Source organism: Bubalus bubalis, chromosome 4 (genome assembly GCF_019923935.1).
Source record: "Bubalus bubalis isolate 160015118507 breed Murrah chromosome 4, NDDB_SH_1, whole genome shotgun sequence".
In the NCBI taxonomy this organism is placed as follows: domain Eukaryota; kingdom Metazoa; phylum Chordata; class Mammalia; order Artiodactyla; family Bovidae; genus Bubalus; species Bubalus bubalis.
In genome coordinates this window covers 161,887,656-161,909,678 of record NC_059160.1, presented here as the reverse complement: position 1 = coordinate 161,909,678, position 22,023 = coordinate 161,887,656, and the positions used below count along the sequence as shown (strand labels likewise).

Here is a 22,023-nt window from a genome sequence, read left to right as displayed (position 1 = left end):
TCAGAGGCCCCAATCCAGACCCAATGAATCTTACTATCTAAAACTGAGGCCCAAAATAATGTCTTTTAAAAAAAATTAAGTTCTTCAGTTGATTCTGACAATAATACAACAGTGACTTAAAAAAGTTATTATTTGTCTATTTCATAGTAATGTTTTGGAAGGAATAATCAAAAATTTGAAAGCATTTATTCCTTAGGACTGGTGTTACCTTCCAAAGCAATTTAAAAAAAATTCTGGTACACAAATTTCAAAAAGCACTTACCTGAGGGTTAAGTGAAGGTACCTGTTGAGGCAGTCCAAGTGCAGGTTGGAAAAGAATTTCCAGACACAGAGCATTTCAGAAGGGAGTGAGTTTATTAAGAACAAAGAGCAGAGATAATATGGGCACTGCAAGCGCAGTGGACTGACCTCCTAACGGACTAGGGAGAGTCAACAGTTTTCGTGAGCTAACAGCCCATTTTTATAGCCTGAAGATAAAGGAAATTCCTACGGGTAGGCTGTTGTTAGGTGATTGGCTGGGGCGCTATAGGTGTTTACTGGAGTGGGCATCTTTGCCTAATTTGGAGTCAGGAAGCTTGTTGGTGATGATCAGGGGGCTCTTGGCAACAGTTACAAAGGGGCTCAATTAGCTTTGGAGACGACCCTGGTTCTGGGTCCTGCTCCTGTGGCCTTGGTGCAAGGCTTGCACCTGCGGCCTTGGGGCACGGCTCAGCAGTACAGGAACTACATTTTTCAAATGCCATTAACCATTTTATAAATAATATATTCCTCACAACAACCATGCATGTATTAGGTGGGAAAATAGGCTATAGAAGAGTAAATTTGCCATGCGTCACAAAGTTAATAAATCAAAGAGCTAGAATCTGAATCAAGAGTTTGCTTCCAAAATTCTTACAATATTGATAATTACCACATTATTTTCTTCAAATTTAACTTGTGGTTGGTTAAATGTGATTAGTTAAAATGATAACCAGTCAGCCAATAATGCTTTGTAAAATGACCCAGCTTCTGTAATTTGCGACAGTATAAATTACAGCCCATAAATTAAGAATACAGAAAAGAGAATAGATATTTTTGTTGTTGCTGTTCAGTCACTAGATCGTGTCTGACTCTTTGTGGACCCATGGACTGCAGTATACCAGGCTCCTCTATCCTCCACTATCCCCCGGAATTTACTCAAATTCATGCCTGTTAAAAGTTGGTGGTGTTACTGTTCCCATTACACAAATTTACTGATTCTAATATTTCACCATTATTCTGCTGAAGTTTTTTAAAAGAAATATATTATTATAGGTAAAGCCCCTTCCTTTTCCCTTATTCTCAGAGGTAAGTACTACTCTGAGGTTGGTGTTTATGAATGTTTTTACATCTTTGCATTCATAAATTATACATGATATTGCTTTATATATTCTAAACTACGTATATATGTATATTCTACATCTTGCTTTTAAAATCAACATTACATTTCTGATTATCCTTGTTGATACATATAGCTCGTTCATTTTAAATGGTATACAGCATTTCACTGTACTTCTATTCTCCTACTGATAGATTGATGCTATTATCAATTTTTGCTATTGTAAATGGTATTGCAAAGAACTGTGCTATATATGTCTCTTTCTGGACATATGCAAGAGCTGTTTGCAAGAGTTTTTCTTGAACCTGGAAGAACTGCAGGATTGTAAACACTGAGGATTTTTAATAGATTCAAAAACAAATCTGGTCCAAGAAGAGGTAATACAGATATAATTATGCTTGAGTGAGGCTTAGACTCCCCAACACTAGCTTATTATGCTAACTTATCATTAACAGAACTGTCCCAAAGAGGGTTTTGATTTTCAGTTTATAAGGAATTATAATGATCTATAAAGCCTAGGTCTTTTGTAGAAATTAGCTTGTAAATCAATTTTAAAGATATATATAGTTTTGAAATACATACGATGAGATGTTAGCAGACTTTATTCCCCAGTGTAAAATAAGATTTATGAAATTCCAGAATTTCATTACGGTGTAAAAGTGATGATTAAGTGAAGCGTCTTACTGAACAGTTAGTTATGGGAATAGACACAGGATTAATAAGCATGCCACTTATTCATTCCTGAAATAGGTATTTGTCTTTATGTGGCTTAAGACCAAGTATTTAATCATAATTTACACTTAGAGATGACAGAGCTGATTTATAAAGTTATGTTTTCTGAATAATGATAAAAAACCTTAATGTCAGAAGAAAACAACTTATTATTACAGCTTTAATTTTATAGTTTTAATTTTTTGAGGCAAGCTAAACATTTACCATGGAATTTATGAGAGGAGAAAACAAAGCAGTTAATGATTTTTTTGCCTAACTTTGCAAGTAAAAACTTACCATACTATTCCTTGGGCTCCTGAACCTATAGGTTTTAAATTCTGATACCGTTTCAGGACTGTGAATGTAGAATCTCCAATCTCTACACTATAAAAATTGCTGTCACGCTTGCTTCTGCTCATGGTGGCAAGCAATTAATTTAATGGCTTCATCCAAAAATTCACCACAAAGCTGCAAAATGGAACAAAATGTGATGTTAACAAAATGAATTTGCTTAATCTTAAAATTCAAGTCATTACTCTGTTCACAGATTGCTAGATCATGTTAAAAGAGCTGCTTCATTACAAATCACAGTTAGAAAGAAAAAATACCACAGAGCCTAGTTAGCATCTGTTACACTTAAGAAATAACTGATAGTTTAAAAAAGACAAAAACAAAAAAGGCAAATATTATAACTAAACATGTTTTTAAGGTCACTTACAGTTTAAAAATTAAAACTAGTCCTTTTCATGTGTTGATTACAGTGTTAAAATCTTAATTTTTGTAACTGATAAACTTTCATTCAAAAACAGTCCACCATCCCACTAAGTGCATGTGGAAGGAAGAACAAACCGGCAGGCCAGTCATCTCACATCCTCCTGCCAAACAAGCAGAGCAGCCCCTGTGCCACTGTGCCAGCCCCTGACGCCAGCAGCAACAGCTGGGTGTGCTGTCTGTGCTGAGGCTGTCATGGCTGAAAAATGAGAATTAGGATAGAAAATATAAGATTAAAAAAAGAGATAAGGTAAAATTGCTTTAAAAATAAGAAAATACAAGTGAGAGAAGCATTTGGTATACTGAGATAGGAAACAAAACAGTACTCCTTTAAATTGCTTAGGTCACCTAAAGCATAACCTAAGTTCTGACCACAGTCTTTTTTTTTTTTAACCATTTGTCTGATTAAAGCCAAAGCAGTCTTTTTCTACCCATTTGAGTACTGGTTACTGACAAACCTTATTACCTATCCTTACTAGACAAAACTAGCCTATTCTTAAATGCATGCAAAGGATGTCCCTGGTGGTCCAACAGTTGAGACTCTCAGCTTTCAATGCAGGGGTGCAGGTTTGATCCCTGGTCACAGGGAACTAGGATCCTACATGGCATGAACTACAGCCAAAACAAAATAAAATGAGCCTTAAAATGCATGCCATACAGTTCCAACCTACTTTCCGTATCCCAGGATAAGATGAGAAACCAATGAGATCTAAAGAACTTTTCATGCGTATGGTCTTAAGACAATGCTAACAACAGAAACAACAAACAACCAAATTCTGATGAGACTTATAATGCAAAGATTTAATCTGAAGTGTATTAAATGCTTACTATGTGTCAGGCACTATGATGTACCCTGGGGCCAGATCATGTAGGGGTTTAAGGACTGGATACTAATAGCTTAATTCGTAAAAGTAGGATAGAAACCACCAGAAAGTTAAAGTACAGAGTAAGAGAGTGCCTTGACCAGCTGCTACTTGGAGGTTACACTGTTAGAGAAGAGGGAGCAAGAGCTGGAAGAAGAAAACTAGTGAGCTACTGAATACAAATGAAAGAAATAAAATTAATGTTTTAGATATGTGGAGTTAAAAATAAAAGTTAAACAAAAAGTACAAACAGTATAGGCTTTAAAGGAGAAATAAATTAATTGAAAGCAATTGAGAACGTAAAGAAACTAATTAGATAAAAGAAAAGCCCAGAGGAACATCTCCAAAATCAATAACTAAACTATTCATGTAATACTGCAGAGAATACTGTCTGAAACCAAAAGTCTCATTAACTTTGCCTAGGTTGAAAGACCCTACACTTGTCAATTTCTACAAAAAAGCCTGTGGATATACTGATTGGAACGGCACTGAGTAACAAACATCAATTTGGGGAGAAATGATACTATAACAATTTTGAGTTTTCTGATATTCATTTCAGTTTTCTGATCCATATTCATGGTATTCATTTGGTTCTTCTTTAAGTTCCCTCAGCAACGTTTTATAGGTTCCAATATACAGATCTTGCAAAATTCTGTTCAACTTCTCCATAGTATTAACAACTTTTAGATGCTATTGTGAATGTTTTTATTTTTACTTAAACTTCAGTTGTTCATTGCTAGTACAAAGAAATACAATTTGTATAATAACTTCATACTAAGCTCACTTGTTACTTACTTAGTAGACTTTTTTTGTTCTACATACACAAGCAGTTCCTTCTTCATTTCCAGTTGGGATGGCTTTGACTTCCTTTTCTTTCCTCACTACAATGACTATAATCCTGAAAAGAAGTGGTATGACCAAACATCAGTCCCCCATTCCCTATCAGGGGAAAAGCATTCAGTCTTATACCACTGAATGTGATGTAAAGTGTGATACAAATTATTGGATTTTACTAGATGCCTTTAACAGGCTGAGAAAGTTCCCTTCCAAGTCCTAGTTGACTGAGTTTTTATCACTATAGAACATTCAATTTTGTCAAATGCTTTTCCTGAATCTATTCCAATAATCATAGTTTTTCTTTCTTACTTAGTAGGTTCATATAGTGAATTACACTAACTGATTTTGAAATGTTAAACCAAACTTATATTCCTGTAACGAATCTTACTTGGTCGAAGTGTTATCCTTTTTTTTTTTTTAATAACTACTGATTCAGTCCCATCGCATCATGGCAAATAGATGGAGAAACAATGGAAAAACACTGATAGACTTTAATTTCTTGGGCTCCAAAATCACTGCAAATGGTAACTGCAACCATGAAATTAACAGACGCTTGCTAAACTTAGCAGTAGCCACAGGACTGGAAAAGGTCAGTTTTCATTCCAATCCCAAAGAAAGGCAATGCCAAAGAATGCTCAAACTACCACACAATTGCTCTCATCTCACACGCTAGCAAAGTAATGCTCAAACTTCTCCAAGCCAGGCTTCAGCAATACATGAACTGTGAACTTCCAGATGTTCAAGTTGGTTTTAGAACAGGCAGAGGAACCAGAGATCAAATTACCAACATCCGCTGGATCATCAAAAAAGCAAGAGAGTTCCAGAAAAACATCTATTTCTGCTTTATTGACTATGCCAAAGTCTTTGACTGGGTGGAGCACAATAAACTAGAAAATTCTAAAAGAGATGGGAATACCAGACCACCTGACCTGCCTCTTGAGAAACCGGCATGCAGGTCAGGAAGCAACAGTTAGAACTGGACATGGAACAACAGACTGGTTCCAAACAGGAAAAGGAGCACGTCAAGGCTGTATATTGTCACCCTGCTTATTTAACTTATATGCAGAGTACATCATGAGAAATGCTTGGCTGGAAGAAGCACAAGCTGGAATCAAGATTGCCGGGAGAAATACCAATAACCTCAGATATGCAGATGACACCACCCTTATGGCAGAAAGTGAAGAGGAACTAAAAAGCCTCTTGATGAAGGTGAAAGTGGAGAGTGAAAAAGTTGGCTTAAAGCTCAACATTCAGAAAATGAAGATCATGGCATTTGGTCCCATCACTTCATGGCAAATAGATGGGGAAACAGTGGAAACATTGGCTGTCTTTATTTTTGGGGGCTCCAAAATCACTGCAGATGGTGATTGCAGCCATGAAATTAAAAGACACTCATTTCTTGGAAGGAAAGTTATGACCAACCTAGACAGCATATTAAAAAGCAGAGATATTACTTTGCCAATAAAGGTCCATCTAGTCAAAGCTATGGTTTTTCCAGTGGTCATGTATGGATGTGAGAGTTGGACTATAAAGAAAGCTGAGCACCAAAGAATTCATGCTTTTGAACTGTGGTGTTGGAGAAGACTCTGGAAAGTCCCTTGGACTGCAAGGAGATTCAACCAGTCCTTCCTAAAGGAGATCAGTCCTGAGTGTTCATTGGAAGGACTGATGCTGAAACTCCAATACTTCAGCCACCTGATGTGAAGAGCTGACTCATTTGAAAAGAAGGACCCTGATATTGGGAAAGATTGAAGGCAGGAGGCAAAGGGGATGACAGAGGATGAGAAGGTTGGATGGCATTACTGACTCCATGGACACGAGTTTGGGTGAACCCCAGGAGTTGATGATGAACAGGGACGCCTGGCGCACTGCAGTCCGTGGGGTCGCAAAGAGTCGGACATGACTGAGTGACTGAACTGAACTGGCTAGAATTTTATCACTACTATCAACCTTTTTAAAAAGCCAGGTTTTAATTTCTGATTTTATTTTGTACTTTTCTTTCTTTGGTTTCTGCTTTTGCCTTTACTCCTCCTTTTGTTTTGGCATTACTCTTATTCTTTAGTTTCTTTAAACAGAAGCTTAAGAGTGATGATTTGAGAACTGCTTTTTATAATATGCACACTTAATACTATTAATTTACCCTTAAAGCAGCACTTTATAGCTTCATTCCACAATTTTTACCATATCTATATTTAATTATAAAAAAGTAAAATTTTATATAGAGCTTACTTTATGCTATGTCCTATTTCAAGTGTTTAATAAATACTCTTTTACCCTCACAACAGTCCTACGAGGGTTTTCTATTAATAACTGCTTCTGCTAGAGAGTAAACCCAGTCCCTGTTACCGCGTCTTATCGGAAGCCCCACACGCCGCTTCTGTCTGATGCTGCATCACAATAAGAAAGGACCTATTGTCTTTTCATTTTACAGATGATGAAGCTGAGTCTTCAAAAGGTCAACTATGGTTACAAAGGTAGTAAGGAGTAAAGTGAGGGGTTTTTGTGTGCTGTTTGTTTTGAGTCCTTCATCCATGCACTATATATACTGAGTCCAAAATAAGCCAGTCTTGGTGCTGAAGAAGATATAAAGGAAGAGGAGAAGTTATAAACATGTTACGCACGTTACGCATGTTGAGATGGATCCCTGAGACATCCAAACGGAACTATCAATTTGTTAGCTAGATACAGAACTGAACCTCAAGGAGATGTCTGGGTGAAAGATACAAATTTAAGAGTTGGTATTGTTATTAATGCAATGAGAAAGAATGGTATTACTCAAGAGGATGCTGTAGCAAGAGGCTTGAGTCAGCTTTGTGGATACCCACAATTTAATGAGCAATTAGAGAAAGATAAGCCAACAAAGAAGTCAGTGAAGATGTAGCCAGAGACAGAGATAGAAAATGAGGAGAATACATTGAAGAAGCCAAAGGAAGAGTGTTTTAAAGAACAGAGTGGCCAAAAGTGTTGAATGCTATAGAAATGTCAAATAAGCGGAGTGATGGGAGTAGAAGGGTACTCGAGTGATGGGAGTAGAAACTAGATTGGATGAGCTTAGGTGTGAATTAAAAAGTGGGTGTAACTATTTCTTTAGAGAACTTTAGCAAAGATGAGAGGAAATTGATGGAGAGTGATATATGGTCAAGAAAGGATGATCAGATTAGATACAATATGTAACATTCTACAGCATAGCATGCATAACATATGTAATACAAAGACAACCTGAACATATTTATCTGTTAACAGAAAGGACTGCAAAAGGTGGAAAGAGTGAGACGAGGAGAATGAAAAAGAAAACTAAGGTTTCAGTTAGAATAATCTCTCTGAAAACACAGAAAGAAATGGGCTCCACAGCATATGTGTGGCCATACGGATAAAGATATGAAAGTAGCACTGCCACCAGAAAAGACCTTCAGAAGACTAAGACAGAAGGAACGATTTCCAAGGGAAGGGTATTAAGGATACCGGTGAGACTTAGACAGGATGCGTTTGGCATACTATTCGCTCCATGATGAAGCTGAAGCAGGAAGAGTGTTAGGAGGCAATGATACGGAGTCTGGTAACTCATTCCCCTTCTCAAAAAGGCCTCTTTGTGGATTAAAAACAACAAAAGTATAGGTAGAGAATTTAGATGTGACTGCTTACGTGGCTCATAGGAAACAGAGAAAAAACAGGCATTTATTATGCCATTTAATAGATGAGTAACTTAGGCTACTGCTAAGTCACTTCAGTCGTGTCCCACTCTGTGCGACCCCATAGGCGGCAGCCTACCAGGCTCCCCTGTCCCTGGGATTCTCCAGGCAAGAACACTAGAGTGGGTTGCCACTTCCTTCTCCAATGCATGAAAGTGAAAAGTGAAAGTGAAGTCAGTCAGTTGTGTCCGACTCTTCGCAACCCCATGGATTGCAGCCTACCAGGCTCCTCCGCCCATGGGATTTTTCAGGCAAGAGTACTGGAGTGGGTTGCCACTGCCTTCTCCATAACTTAGGCTAAAAGTGATTAACATGCAACAGAATGTTGTAGACATAATGAATTTCAGCTTTAGCTTTCAAAATATTCCTCTGCAAGAACACTACACTCATGTCAACGTGGCTAAACTAGCACTCCCAAACTCCCATGCTCTGATATACTAATTTCCCTTTCTTTTTTGGGGAAATATTTCTCACCTCTTTTTTTTGTATCTGTGTAAATTATATCTACAGAGAGAGAGAGAGAGAGAGAGAAAGTTGCTCAGTCGTGTCCAGCTCTTTGTGACCCCATGGACTGTAGCCTACCAGGCTCCTTCATCCATGGGGTTTTCCAGGCAACAGTACTGGAATGGGTTGCCATTTCCTTCTCCAGCGGATCTTCCCGACTCAGGGACTGAACCCAGGTCTCCCACATTGCAGGCAGACGTTTTACCATCTGAGCCACCAGGGAAGCCTTCTATCTACCAAAGACTAGTTTAAAAATAATATTAATGAGGCCTTTTCCAGCCTGAACCTAATTTCTCATCAAAACTACCTTGCTGTATACTTGGATACGCAGATTTTACTACCAGACTGTGTGGGCTTTCTGAGGGTAAGGACTGCGTCTCCTACACCTTCAGATTTACAAAACATGTCAGCTCTTCAAAAGAGGTAAAATTTAATAACTGCTAAAAATGTTAACCAAGAACATGAACCTTTTTAAAGTAACAAATTAAAGTGTTCTGTTTATCTTTACCACTGTTTTCCTTCATAAGTAGGGGGAAAAAAAGACTGAATTAGGTTTTTATGACCGAAGGTTTACTTCTGTAATGTCTATACAACAAACAAGACTCAACTGCTGCTATCAGGCCAGTCATCCATGAAATGGTTGGTCTGGTGAGCCTGAATGTAGAGACAAACAAATTAAACTTAGTACTTTTATAAAAAGTACTTAGGGAAAAAAGAGTGAGTTCAATAGAGCCATAAAGCCAGGCCTCACAGACAAAGGGAAATAATTCAGGCAATGCAATGAAGTTCAGAATTCAAGACAGCTTTAATCATCACATAATCTTGATAAGAAGTCTCTGGGGTTGAAGTGGAGCTTATCCATCTTTACTCATTTTGTTTTTATGGCTACCAACAGAGGCCAACAGTGATGGTTAACTGCATGTCAAAGTCATGTTAACTCTGACTAGGCCACAGGCACACAGATACTTGTGAAACATTACTCGAGCTGATTCTGCGAGGGTGTTTGGATGACTTTAACATTTAAGTCAACAGACTGAGTAGAGCAAACTGCTCTCCTTCAAGTTGGCAGGCCACATCCAGTCTGCTGAAGGCCTGAATAAAAACAAAAAAGTTTATTATACTGCAAGTAGAAGGGAATTCCTCCTGCTTGACTGTCTTCAGGATGGGATATCGTTTTTTTTTTCATGCTTTCAGCCCAGAACTGAAATAGTGATTCTTTCTGAGTCTCGAGCCTGCTGGCCTTCAGGCTAGAATTTACATCATCAGCTCTTCTGGGTGTTAGGCCTTTACACTTGTGTTACATCAGCTTTCCTGGGTCTCCAGCACGCCAACTCAGATCCTGGAACTTGTCAGCATCCATTCATAATCTCTCTCTCCCTCCCTTCCTATCCATCTATCCAGCCACTCACCCATCATCTAGGTTCTGTTTCTCTGGAGAACCTTAACTCACATAACATCTCATTCTACTCGGAAGGTTTCTTCTGTGTAACTCCTGGCTTCTCATGGTGGCTGCATGCTGCCTTTTCTCTCTTCATCTGACTCTGCTCAAACCTCAGCTTCTCAGAAATGCCTTACGTGACTGTGTGTGTGCTCAGTCACTCAGTCGTGTCTGACTCTCTGTTGTCCCGTGGACTGTAGCCCACAAGGCTCCTCTGTCCATGGAATTTTCCAAACAAGAGTACTGGAATGGGTTGCCAATTCCTACTCCAGGGGACCTTCCCAACCCAGGGACTGAACCCACATCTCTCACGTCTTCTGCACAGGCAGGCAGGCTCTTTGCCACAAGCATCACCTGGGAAGCCCTGTCTTACATGATTAGCCTATCTAAACTAGCACCTTCTAATCATACCCTCTTCCTCAGCCTGTTTCATTGTTCTTCAAAGCACTTACCACTACTGACATCTATTAGATGCTAATTATCTGTCCCCTCAAACATGAGTTTCAAGAAAGCATAAACACTGGTCTGTTTATGATTAAATCATTAGAGCCTAGAATAGTAACTGGCAGATACTGGTCATTCAAATAGGTGAATGAACGACAAACGAACAAACTGTAACTGTTAAGTTCCCATTACAAACTGCCCTCATTCGCTTCCTCTCAAGGAGTAGCTTACAGGAAAAAAGAGGTATGTGACTGACTAGCTGAATCCCCATTACTGCTTTTTGTGCAGTTTTCATACCAGGCTATTTCACAGACCACTAGCCTTAGGTCAAAGGTCTGCCCTGGGCTTATTAGTTATGGCCAAGGTGGCAGAACCACAATCTACAGTATCCATCTATGCTAAGGAATTGCTTAGCCCTGCTTTCTCAGCAAGTAGATAATAGCCTTTCATACGACAGCCCTATGCATGTTAGTCTCTGTGATATCAGGTCTAACTAATGAAGTCTGACTACTTTCAGAGTATAATAAGAGATTTCCTGGCCTAACACTGAAGCCAATGTTTCAAAAATCCTATTAAATTTAATAAACTTACATTTTATATCACTTTTTTAAATTTATTTTTTTTATTGAAGGATAATAGCTTTGCAGAATTTTGTTGTTTTGTCAGACCTCAATATGAATCGGCCACAGGTATACATATGTCTGGTTCCTTTTGAACCTCCCTCCCATCTCCCTCCCCATCCCACCTCTCTATGTTGATACAGAGCCACTGTCTGAGTTTCCTGAGCCACACAGCAAATTCCGGTTGGCTATCTATTTTACATATGGTAATGTAAGTTTCCATGTTACTCTCTCCATGCATCTCACCCTCTCCTGCCCTCTCCCCATGTCCATAAGTCTATTCTGTTTCTCCACTGCTGCCCTGAAAATAAATTCTTCAGTATGATTTTTCTAGATTCCATATATGTGTGTTACAATATTTATCTTTCTCTTTCTGACTCCCTTTACTCTGTAGAACAGGTTCTAGGTTCACCCACTTCATCAGAACTGACTCAAATGCCTTCCTTTTTATGGCTGAGTGATATTCCATTGTGTATATGTACAACTTCTTTACCCATTCATCTATCAATGAACATCTAGGTGGCTTCCATGTTCTAGCTATTGTAAATGGTGCTGCAATGAACAATGGGACACATGTGTCTTTTTCCATTTTGGTTTCTTCAGGGTATATGCCTAGGAGTGGGATTGCTGGGTGTATGGTGGTTTTATTTCTAGTTTTTAAGGAACCTCCATACTGTCTTCCGGAGAAGGCAATGGCAACCCACTCTGGTACTCTTGCGTGGAAAATGCCATGGACGGAGGAGCCTGGTAGGCTGCAGTCCATGGGGTTGCTAAGAGTCAGACACGACTGAGCGACTTCACTTTCACTTTTCACTTTCATGCATTGGAGAAAGAAATGGCAAGCCACTCCAGTGTTCTTGCCTGGAGAATCCCAGGGACAGGGGAGCCTGGTGGGCTGCCGTCTATGGGGTCGCACAGAGTCGGACACGACTGAAGCGACTTAGCAGCAGCAGCAGCAGCATACTGTCTTCCACAGTGGCTGTATCAATTTACATTCCCATCAACAGTGTAAGAGTGTTCCCTTTTCTCCACACCCTCTCCAGCATTTATTGTTTGTAGACTTTTTGATGATGGCCATTCTGACTGGTGTGAGGTGATATCTCATTATAGTTCTGATTTGCATTTCTCTAATAATGAGCCATGCTGAGCATCTTTTCATGTTTGTTAGCCATCTGTATGTCTCCTTTGGAGAAATGTCTCTTTAGGTCTTTTTCCCACTTTTTGATTGGGTTGTTTGTTTTTCTAGCACTGAGTTGTATGAGCTGCTTGTATATTTTGGAAATCCTTTGTCAGTTTCATTTGCTATTATTTTCTCCCATTCTGAGGGTTGTCTTTTCACCTGGCTTATCGTTTCCTTTGCTGTGCAAAAGCTTTTAAGTTTAATCAGGTCCCACTTGTTTAGTTTTGTTTTTATTTCCATTACTCTAGGAAGTGGATCATAGAGGATCTTGCTTTATGTCATAGAGTGTTCTGCCTATGGTTTCCTCTAAGAGTTTTATAGTTTCTGGTTTTACATTTAGATCTTTAATCCATTTTGAGTTTATCTTTGTGTATGATGTTAGGAAGTGTTCTAATTTTATTCTTTTACATGTAGCTGTCCAATTTTCCCAGCAACATTTACAATGAGGCTGTCTTTACCCTATTGTATATTCTTGGCTCCTTTGCCAAAAATAAGGTATCCACAGGTGCATGGGTTTATTTCTGGGCTTTCTATCAGGTTCCATGGGTCTATAGTTCTGTCTGTGCCAGTACCATACTGTCTTAATGACTATAGCTTTATAATATAATCTGAAGTCAGGAAGGTGGATTCTTCCAGCTTCATTCTTTTTCAAGAATGCTTTGGCTATTCGGGGTCTTTTGTATTTCCATATGAATTGTGAAATTTTTCTTCTAGTTCTGTGAAAAATGCCATTGGTAATTTGATAGGGATCACATTGAATCTGCAGATTGCATTTGGTAGTATAGTCAGTCATTGTAACAATGTTGATTCTTCCTACCCAGGAACATGGAATATCTCTACATCTGTTTATGTCGTCTTTGATTTCTTTCATCAGTGTCTCATAATTTTCTGTGTACAGTTCTTTTGTCGCCTTAGGTAAGCTTAATCCTAGATATTTAATTCTTTTTGTTGCAATAGTGAATGGGATTGATTCCTTACTTTCCCTCTCTGATCTTTCATTGTTCAGTTCAGTTCAGTTGCTCAGTCATGTCCAACTCTTTGCAACTGGATGAACCACAGCACGCCAGGCCTCCCTGTCCATCACCAACTCCTGGAGTCCTCCCAAACCCATGTCCATCGAGTCGGTGATGCCATCCAACCATCTCATCCTCTGTCGTCCCCTTCTCCTCCTGCCCTCAATCTTTCCCAGCATCAGGGTCTTTTCATATGAGTCAGCTCTTCACATCACGTGGCCAAAGTATTGGAGTTTCAGCTTCAACATCAGTCCTTCCCACGAACACCCAGGACTGGTCTCCTCTAGGATGGACTGGTTGGATCACCTTGCAGTCCAAGGGACTCTCAAGAGTCTTCTCCAACACCACAGTGCAAAAGCATCAATTCTTCGGTGCTCAGCTTTCTTTATAGTGCAACTCTCACATCCATACATGACCACTGGAAAAACCATAGCCTTGACTAGACGGACCTTTGTTGGCTTTAAAGTAATGTCTCTGCTTTTGAATATGCTATCTAGGTTGGACATACCTTTCCTTCCAAGGAGTAAGCGTCTTTTAATTTCATGGCTGCAGTCACCATCTGCAGTGATTTTGGAGCCCAAAAAATTAAAGTCTGACACTGTTTCCACTGTTTCCCCATCTATTTGCCATGTAGTGATGGGACTGGATGCCATGATCTTAGTTTTCTGAATGTTGAGCTTTAAGCCAACTTTTTCACTCTCCTCTTTCACTTTCATCAAGAGGCTCTTTAGTTCTTCTTCACTTTCTGCCATAAGGGTGGTGTCATCTGCATATCTGAGGTTATTGATATTTTTCCCGGCAGTCTTGACTCCAGCTTGTGCTTCCTCCAGAGCCCAGCGTTTCTCACGATGTGCTCTGCAGAGAAGTTAAATAACCAGGGTGACAATATACAGCCTTGACGTACTCCTTTTCCTATTTGGAACCAGTCTGTTGTTCCATGTCCAGTTCGAACTGTTGCTTCCTGACCTGCATGTAAGTTTCTCAAGAGGCAGGTCAGGTGGTCTGGTATTCCCAACTCTTTCAGAATTTTCCACAGTTTATTGTGATCCACACAGTCAAAGGCTTTGGCATAGTCAATAAAGCAGAAATAGATGTTTTTCTGGAACTCTCTTGCTTTTTCAAGCAAGCAGATGTTGGCAATTGGGTCTCTGGTTCCTCTGCCTTTTCTAAAACCAGCTTGAACATCAGAAAGTTCACGGTTCACGTATTGCTGAAGCCTGGCTTGGAGAATTTTGAGCATTACTTTACTAGCATGTGAGATGAGTGCAATTGTGCAGTAGTTTGAGCATTCTTTGGCATTGCCTTTCTTTGGGATTGGAATGAAAACTGACCTTTTCCAGTCCTGTGGCCACTGCTGAGTTTTCCAAATTTGCTGGCATATTGAGTGCAGCACTCTCACAGTGTCATTTTTCAGGATTTTAAATAGCTCAAGTGGAATTCCATCACCTCCACTAGCTTTGTTCGTAGTGATGCTTCCTAAGGCCCACTTGACTTCACATTCCAGGATGTCTGGCTCTAGGTGAGTGTGAGTGACCACACCATTGTGATTATCTGGCTCATGAAGATCTTTTTTGTACAGTTCTTCTGTGAATTCTTGCCACCTCTTCTTAATATCTTCTGCTTCTGTTAGGTCCATACCATTTCTGTCCTTTATTGTGCCCATCTCTGCATGAAATGTTCCCTTGTATCGCTAATTTTCTTGAAAAGATCTCTAGTCTTTCCCATTCTATTGTTTTCCTCTATTTCTTTGCACTGATTGCTGAGGAAGGCTTTCTTATCTCTCCTTGTTATTCTTTAGAACTTTGCATTCAAAAGGGGTATCTTTCCTTTTCTCCTTTGCTTTTTGCTTCCCTTCTTCTCACAGCTATTTGTAAGGCCTTCTCAGACAGGCATTTTGCTTTTTTGCATTTCTTTTTCTTGGGCATGGTCTTGATTTCTGTCTCCTGTTCAGTGTCACGAACCTCTATCCATAGTTCATCAAGCACTCTGTCTATCAGATCTAGTCCCTTAAGTCTATTTCTCACTTCCACTGTATAGTCATAAGGGATTTGATTTAGGTCACACCTGAATGGTCTAGTGGTTTTCTCCACTTTCTTCAATTTCAGTCTGAATTTGGCAATAAGGAAGTTCATGATCCGAGCCACAGTCAGCTCCTGGTCTTGTTTTTGCTGACTGTATTGAGCTTCTTCATCTCTGGCTGCAAAGAATATAATCAACCTGATTTTGGTGTCGACCATTTGGTGATGTCCATGTGTAGAATCTTCTGTTGTGTTGTTGGAAGAGGGTGTTTGCTATGACCAGTGCATTTTCTTAGCAGACGTCTATTAGCCTTTGCCCTGCTTCATTCTGTACTCTAAAGCCAAATTTGCCTGTCACTCCAGGTGTTTCTTGGCTTCCTACTTTTGCATTCCAGTCCCCTATAATGAAAAGGACATCTTTTTTCGGTGTTAGATCTAGAAGGTCTTGTAGGTCTTCACAGAACTGTTCAACTTCAGTTTCTTCAGTGTTACTGGTCAGGGCATAGACTTGGATTACTGTGATACTGAATGGTCTGTCTTCGAAACGAACAGAGATCATTCTGTTGTTTCTGAGACTGCATCCAAGTACTGCAATTTCAGACTCTTTTGTTGACTATGATGGCTACTCCATTTCTTCTAAGGGATTCCCACCTGCAGTAGTAGATATAATGGTCATCTGAGTTAAATTCACCCATTCCAGTTCATCTTAGTTAGTATATAGAAATGCAAGTGATTTCTGTGTATTGATTTTGTATCCTGCAACTTTGCTAATAAATTCACTGATGAGTTCTAGTAATTTTCTCATATGATCTTTAGGGTTTTCTATGTACAGTATCATGTCATGTGCAGAGAGTGAGAGCTTTACTTCCTTCTGATCTGGATTCCTTTTATTTCTTTTCCTTCTCTGATTGCTGTAATTAGGATTTTCCGAACTATGTTGAATTAACAGTGGTGAAAGTGGATGTCTTTGTCTTGTTACTGATCTTAGGGGGAATGCTTTCAGTTTTTCACCACTGAGAACAATGTTTGCTGTAGGCTTATCATATATGGCCTTTACTATGTTGAAGGAGGTTCCTTCTATGCCCATTTTTTGAAGAGTTTTAGTCATAAATGGATGCTGACTTTTGCCAAAGGCTTTTTCTGCATCCATTGAGATGATCGTATAGTTTTTATCTTTCAATTTGTTAATATGGTGTATGACATGGTGTATGATTGATTTGCACATATTGGCATATTTGCATATACTGCATTCCTGGATAAACCCAACTTGATCATGGTGTATGAGCTTTTTGATGTGTTGCTGAATTCTGTCTGCAAAAATTCTGTTGAGGACTTTTACATCTATGTTCATCAGTGATGTTAGCCTGTAGTTTTCTTTTTTGTGTGTTGTCTTTGTCTGGTTTTGGTATCAGGGTGATGGTGGCCTCGTAAAATATGTTTGGAAGTGTTCTTTCCTCTGCAATTTTTTGAACGGGTTTTAGAAGGGTAGACATTAGCTCTTCTCTAAATGTTTGCTAGAACTGTCCCGTGAGGTCATCTGGTCCTGGGCTTTTGTATTTTGGGAGATTTTTGATCACAGCTTCAATTTCAGTGCTTGTAATTGTCATTCATAATTTCTATTTCTTCCTAGTTCAGTCATAGAAAATTGAACTTTTGTAAAAACCTGTCCATTTCTTCCAGGTTAGCCACTTTATTGCCATATAATTTTTCATAATAGTCTCTTATAATCCTTTGTATTTCTGCAGTCTGTTGTAACCTCTTCTTTTTCATTTCTAATTTTGTTGATTTGATTCTTCTTTTTTTCTTGATGAGTCTGGCTAAAGGTTTGTCAATTTTGTTTATCTTCTCAAAGAACCAACTTTTAGTTTTATTAATCTTTACTATTATTTCTTTCATTTCTTTTTCATTTCTTTCTGCTCAGATCTTTATGATTTACTTCCTTCTACTAATTTGGGGTTTTTTTTTGTTCTTCTTTTTCCAGTTGTTTAGGTGTAAAGTTAGGTTGTCTATCCGATGTTTTTCTTTTTCTTGAGGTAGGATTGTATTGCTATAAACTTTCCTCTTAGGAATGCTTTTGCTGCATCCCATAGGTTTTGAGTTGTGTCTTCATTGCCATTTGCTTCTAAAAATTTTTTTATTTCCCTTTTGATTTCTTCAATAACCTGTTGGTTATTTGGAAATGTGTTGTTTAATTTCCATGTGTTTGTTTCTTACAGTTTTTTCCTTGTAATTGCTATCTAGTCTCATAGCATTGTGGTTGAAAAGATGCTTGAACAATTTCCATTTTCTTAAATTTACTGAGGTTTGATTTGTGACCCAAGATGTGGTCTATCCTGGAGAATGTTCCATGAGCACTTGAGAAGAAGGTGTATTTTTCTACATTTGGATGGAATGTCCTGAAGATATCAATGAAATCCATCTCATCTAATGTATCATTTAAGACTTGTATTTCCTTATTAATTTTCTGTTTTGATGATCTGTCCATTGGCATGAGTGGGAGTGTTAAAATCTCCTACTATTTTTGTTTTACTGTCAATTTCTCCTTTTAGGTCTGTTAGTGTTTGTCTTATGTATTGAGCTTCTCCTATTTTGGGTACACAGATATTTACAACTGTTATGTCTTCCTCTTGGATTGATCCCTTGATCATTATGTAGTGTTCTTCCTTATCTCTTGTAATCGTCTTTATTTAAAGTCTATTTTTCTGATATGAGGATTGGTACTCCAGCTTTCTTTTGCTTACCATTTGCATGGAATATATTTTTCTATCCTCTCACTTTCAATCTATGTGTCTTTAGGTCTGAAGTGGATTTCTTGTAGACAGCATATATATATCAGTCTGTTTTTGTATCCATTCAGCCAGTCTGCGTCTTTTGGTGGGGACATTTATTTCATTTACATTTAAAGTAATTATTGATATATATGTTCCTATTGCCATTTTCTTAATTGTTTGGGGTTGATTTTGTAGATCTTTTTTCTTCTCTTGTATTTCTTGACTATATAAGTCCCTTTAACATTTGTTGTAAAGCTGGTTTGGAGGTATCGAATTCTTTTAACTTTTGCTTTCTGAAAAGCTTTTGACTTCTCCATCAATTCTGAATGAGATCCTTGCCAGGTACAGTAATCTTGGTTATAGATTTCCCCCTTTCAGTACTTTAAATATATCCTGCCATTCCCTTCTGGCCTGCAGAGTTTCTGCTGAAAGATCAGCTGTTAAACGTATGGAGTTTCCCTTATATGTTATTTATTGCTTCTCCCTTGCTGCTTTTAATATTCTTTCTTTGTGTTTAGTCTTTGTTAGTTTGATTAGTATGTGTCTTGGCGTGTTTCTCCTTGGGTTTATCCTGTTATGGGACTCTGTGCCTTTTGGACGTGATTGACCGTTTCCTTTTTCATGTTGGGGAAATTTTCAACTATCTCTTCAAAAATTTTCTCATACCCTTTCTTTTTCTCTTCTTCTTCTGGGACCCCTATAATTCGAATTTTAGTGCATTTGATATTGTTCCAGAGGTCTCTGAGGCTATCCTCAGTTCTTTTCATTCTTTTTACTTTATTCTGCTCTTCAGAAGTTATTTCCACCATTTTATCTTCCAGCTCACAGATTCATTCTTCTGCTTCAGATATTCTGCTCTTGATTCCTTCTAGGGTATTTTTAATTTCAGTAATTGTGTTGTTTGTCTCTGCATGTTTATTCTTTAATTCTTATAGGTCTTTGTTAACTGATTCTTGCATTTTCTCCATTTTGTTTTCAAGGTTTTTGATCATCTTTACTACTATTATTCTGAATTCTTTTTCATTGCCTATTTCCTCTTCATTTATTTGTACTTCTGTGTTTCTAGTTTGTTCCTTCATTTATGTAGTATTTATCTGCTTTTTATTATTTTTTTTAACTTATTGTGTTTGAGGTCTCTTTTTCCCAGGCTTCCTGGTTGAATTTTCTTTCTTTCTTTTGGTTTCTGCCCTCTAAGGTTGGTCCAGTGGTTTGTATAAGCTTCTTATAGAGTAAGATTGTGCTGAGTTTTTGTTTGCTTTTCCTCTGATGGGCAAGGCTGAGTGAGGTGGTAATCCTCTCTGCTGATGACTGTGTTTGTATTTTTGTTTTGTTTGTTGTTTAGATGACTTGTCCTGCACAGGGTGCTATTGGTGGCTGGGTGATGCTGGGTCTTGTATTCCAGTGGTTTCCTTTGTGTGAGTTCTCACTATCTGATACTCCCTAGGGTTAGTTCTCTTGTAGTCTAGGGTCTTGGAGTCAGTGCTCCCACTCCAAAGGCTCAGGGCTTGATCTTTGGTTAGGAACAAAGATTCCACAAATGGTTTGTTATGGCATTAAGTGAGATACCCCAAAACGAGAAATCAAAGATGAACCCCAGACAGATGGCAGTTACAAAATCAGGCAAATAATAATTAAAATAATGGAATATACACATATAAATATAGACCCATGAGCAAAGTCAAAACAGTCCAACAAAAATAAAGTACAACAAACTGACCCAGCAAACAAAGGAAATCAAAAATTATATTTACTAGTGAAGAACAAAACTAACTAAAGCACAAACTAGAAAACAAAACTAAAGCAAGGTGCCAGGTGCAGAATAAAGCAATGAGAACAAAACTAACAAATATGTTGAGAGGAAAGGAAAGAAAGAAAGAATAGATATGCAAAGTTAAACAGAGGTAGATGAAGATTTATATATATTAAACATTAACTGCAAGGGGGAAATATAGTAGAAAAGGCAAAGAAAGGAATCAATGTAGAAAATATATAATAGGTTTAAAAAAATTTTAAGTTAAAATTATAAAAAAGAAAAAAAAAATGGAAGAAGAGAAAAAAGGGAAAAAAAGGAAAACTCCACAGAACTGCAAAAGCCCAATGTAGATGCAGAGGTTTATAACAATAAAAAGTGTGGCTGAATATACATATACACCCATAAACAAAATCAAAACAAAGCAAAAGTCCAAACAAAAATAAAGTACAATAGATTGACCCGGCGAACAAAGGAAACCAAAACTTATATCTACCATAACAAAACTAGCTAAAGCACAAATTGGAAAACAAAATTTAAGCAAGGTGCCAATTGGGTAATAAAGCAACGAAAATGAAACTAACAAATATTTTGAGAGGAAAGAAAAGAAAGATTGACCCGGCGAACAAAGGAAACCAAAAATTATGTCTACCAGAACAAAACTAACCAAAGCACGGACTGGAAAACAAAACTAAACCAAGGTGTTAATTGGGGAATAAAGCAATGAAAATAAAACTAACAAATATGTTGAGACTAAAGGAAGCAAAGAAAAGAAAGAAAGAATAGATATGCAAAGTTAAATAGAAGTAGATAAAGAAGATTCATACATATTAAAGATTAACTGTAAGGGGAAAAACAGTAGGAAAAGCAAACAAAAGAATAAATGTAGAAAAAATAATAATAGGTTTAAAAAAAATTTTTAAAGAGAAAAGAAAAAGCAAAACAAAACTGCCCAGAACTGCAAAAGCGCAACACAGAGGCAGACATTTATAGCAACAATAAAAATGTGACTGAGAAAAAAAAAGCTCAAAAGCTTAATTAGATTTCATAGTGACAATAAAATTGACAACTACAACAGAGGGGGGAAAACCGGGGGAGAAAATCCAAAAGAATCTACAGAACAAGTCAAAACACAAGAATGATAAATGTTCTTCATGAGTCACTGCTGTCAGAGTCCTTCCCCTCGCTGGGAGTCACAGTCCCCCTCATCTCCCTGGGATGCCCTCCAACACTCTGCTGATCTCTGGGCCTGCTGGGGGCGGGCAGCTCAGATTCTAATCTGGTCCTATGCCTCTGTGTTCTTGCTGCCAATGTCCATGGCTATCAGAACTAGTGCGTTTTCTTTGTGGGACCTCTCAATGACCTTTTATATATTGCATGGACACAGAGTCTGCCTAGTTGATCGTGTGGATTTTATCTGCAGCTTGTACAGCTGGTGGGAGGGTTTTGAGTCTTCTTCCTTAGTCACACCGCCCCTGGGTTTCAATTGTGGTTTTATTTCCACCTCTGCATGTGGGTTGTTCACTGGGGTTTGCTCCTGAGGCTGCCCTGGAGGACTTGGGTTTGCCCCTGTGAGGGTCAGGTGTGGAGGTGGTGCAGCTGCTTGGGTCACAGGGGTTCTGGCAGCATCAGGTACTCAAGGGGGTTGGAGGCTAGGGCAGCTGGAAATATAGTGCTCCAGAAGGGTATGGCAACCAGTATTGGCCAATACGCTCCAGTATTCCTGCCTGGAGAACCCCCCTCCCTGATAGAGAAGCCTGGCAGGCCACAGTCTACAGGGTCGCAAAGAGTCAGACACTCCTGAAGCGACCCTACATGCACAGGCACAAAACATTTTTTGCTTGTGGAAGCTCTGCCCAGTGAGAAAAATTGACCCGGCAAACAAAGGAAACCAAAAATTATGTCTACCAGAACAACTCTCACTCTACTCAGTGAGACTTTAGTGTGAAGGTGGTTCAGCTGCTTGGCTTGCAGGGACCCTGGCAGCCCCAAGTGTGCAGGGAAACGGACTGCCTCCACCCCAGGAGTTATGCCCCTATCAGAGTCTTTTTTCAAGC

At 38.6% G+C, this 22,023-nt stretch overlaps 1 protein-coding gene across 7 annotated transcripts in view; it reads right to left on the bottom strand.

The window, feature by feature from the left end:
• Positions 1-22,023, bottom strand: part of MAPK8 (mitogen-activated protein kinase 8) — a 99,794-nt gene that overhangs the window by 31,824 nt on the left and 45,947 nt on the right. For 4 of the 7 annotated variants that reach the window (XM_025284904.3, XM_025284902.3, XM_025284906.3 and 1 more), the window contains one exon: positions 2,366-2,536. The exons of 1 other annotated variant lie outside the window; for it this stretch is intronic. In XM_025284904.3, coding sequence (XP_025140689.1) covers positions 2,366-2,487 — 122 coding nt within the window. In that variant the 5' untranslated portion in view covers positions 2,488-2,536. Of the gene's footprint in view, positions 1-262; positions 2,265-2,365; positions 2,537-4,497; positions 4,601-22,023 lie in introns of those variants that run through there. 2 more of the 7 variants (XM_044942405.2, XM_025284905.3) reach the window with 2 other exon arrangements.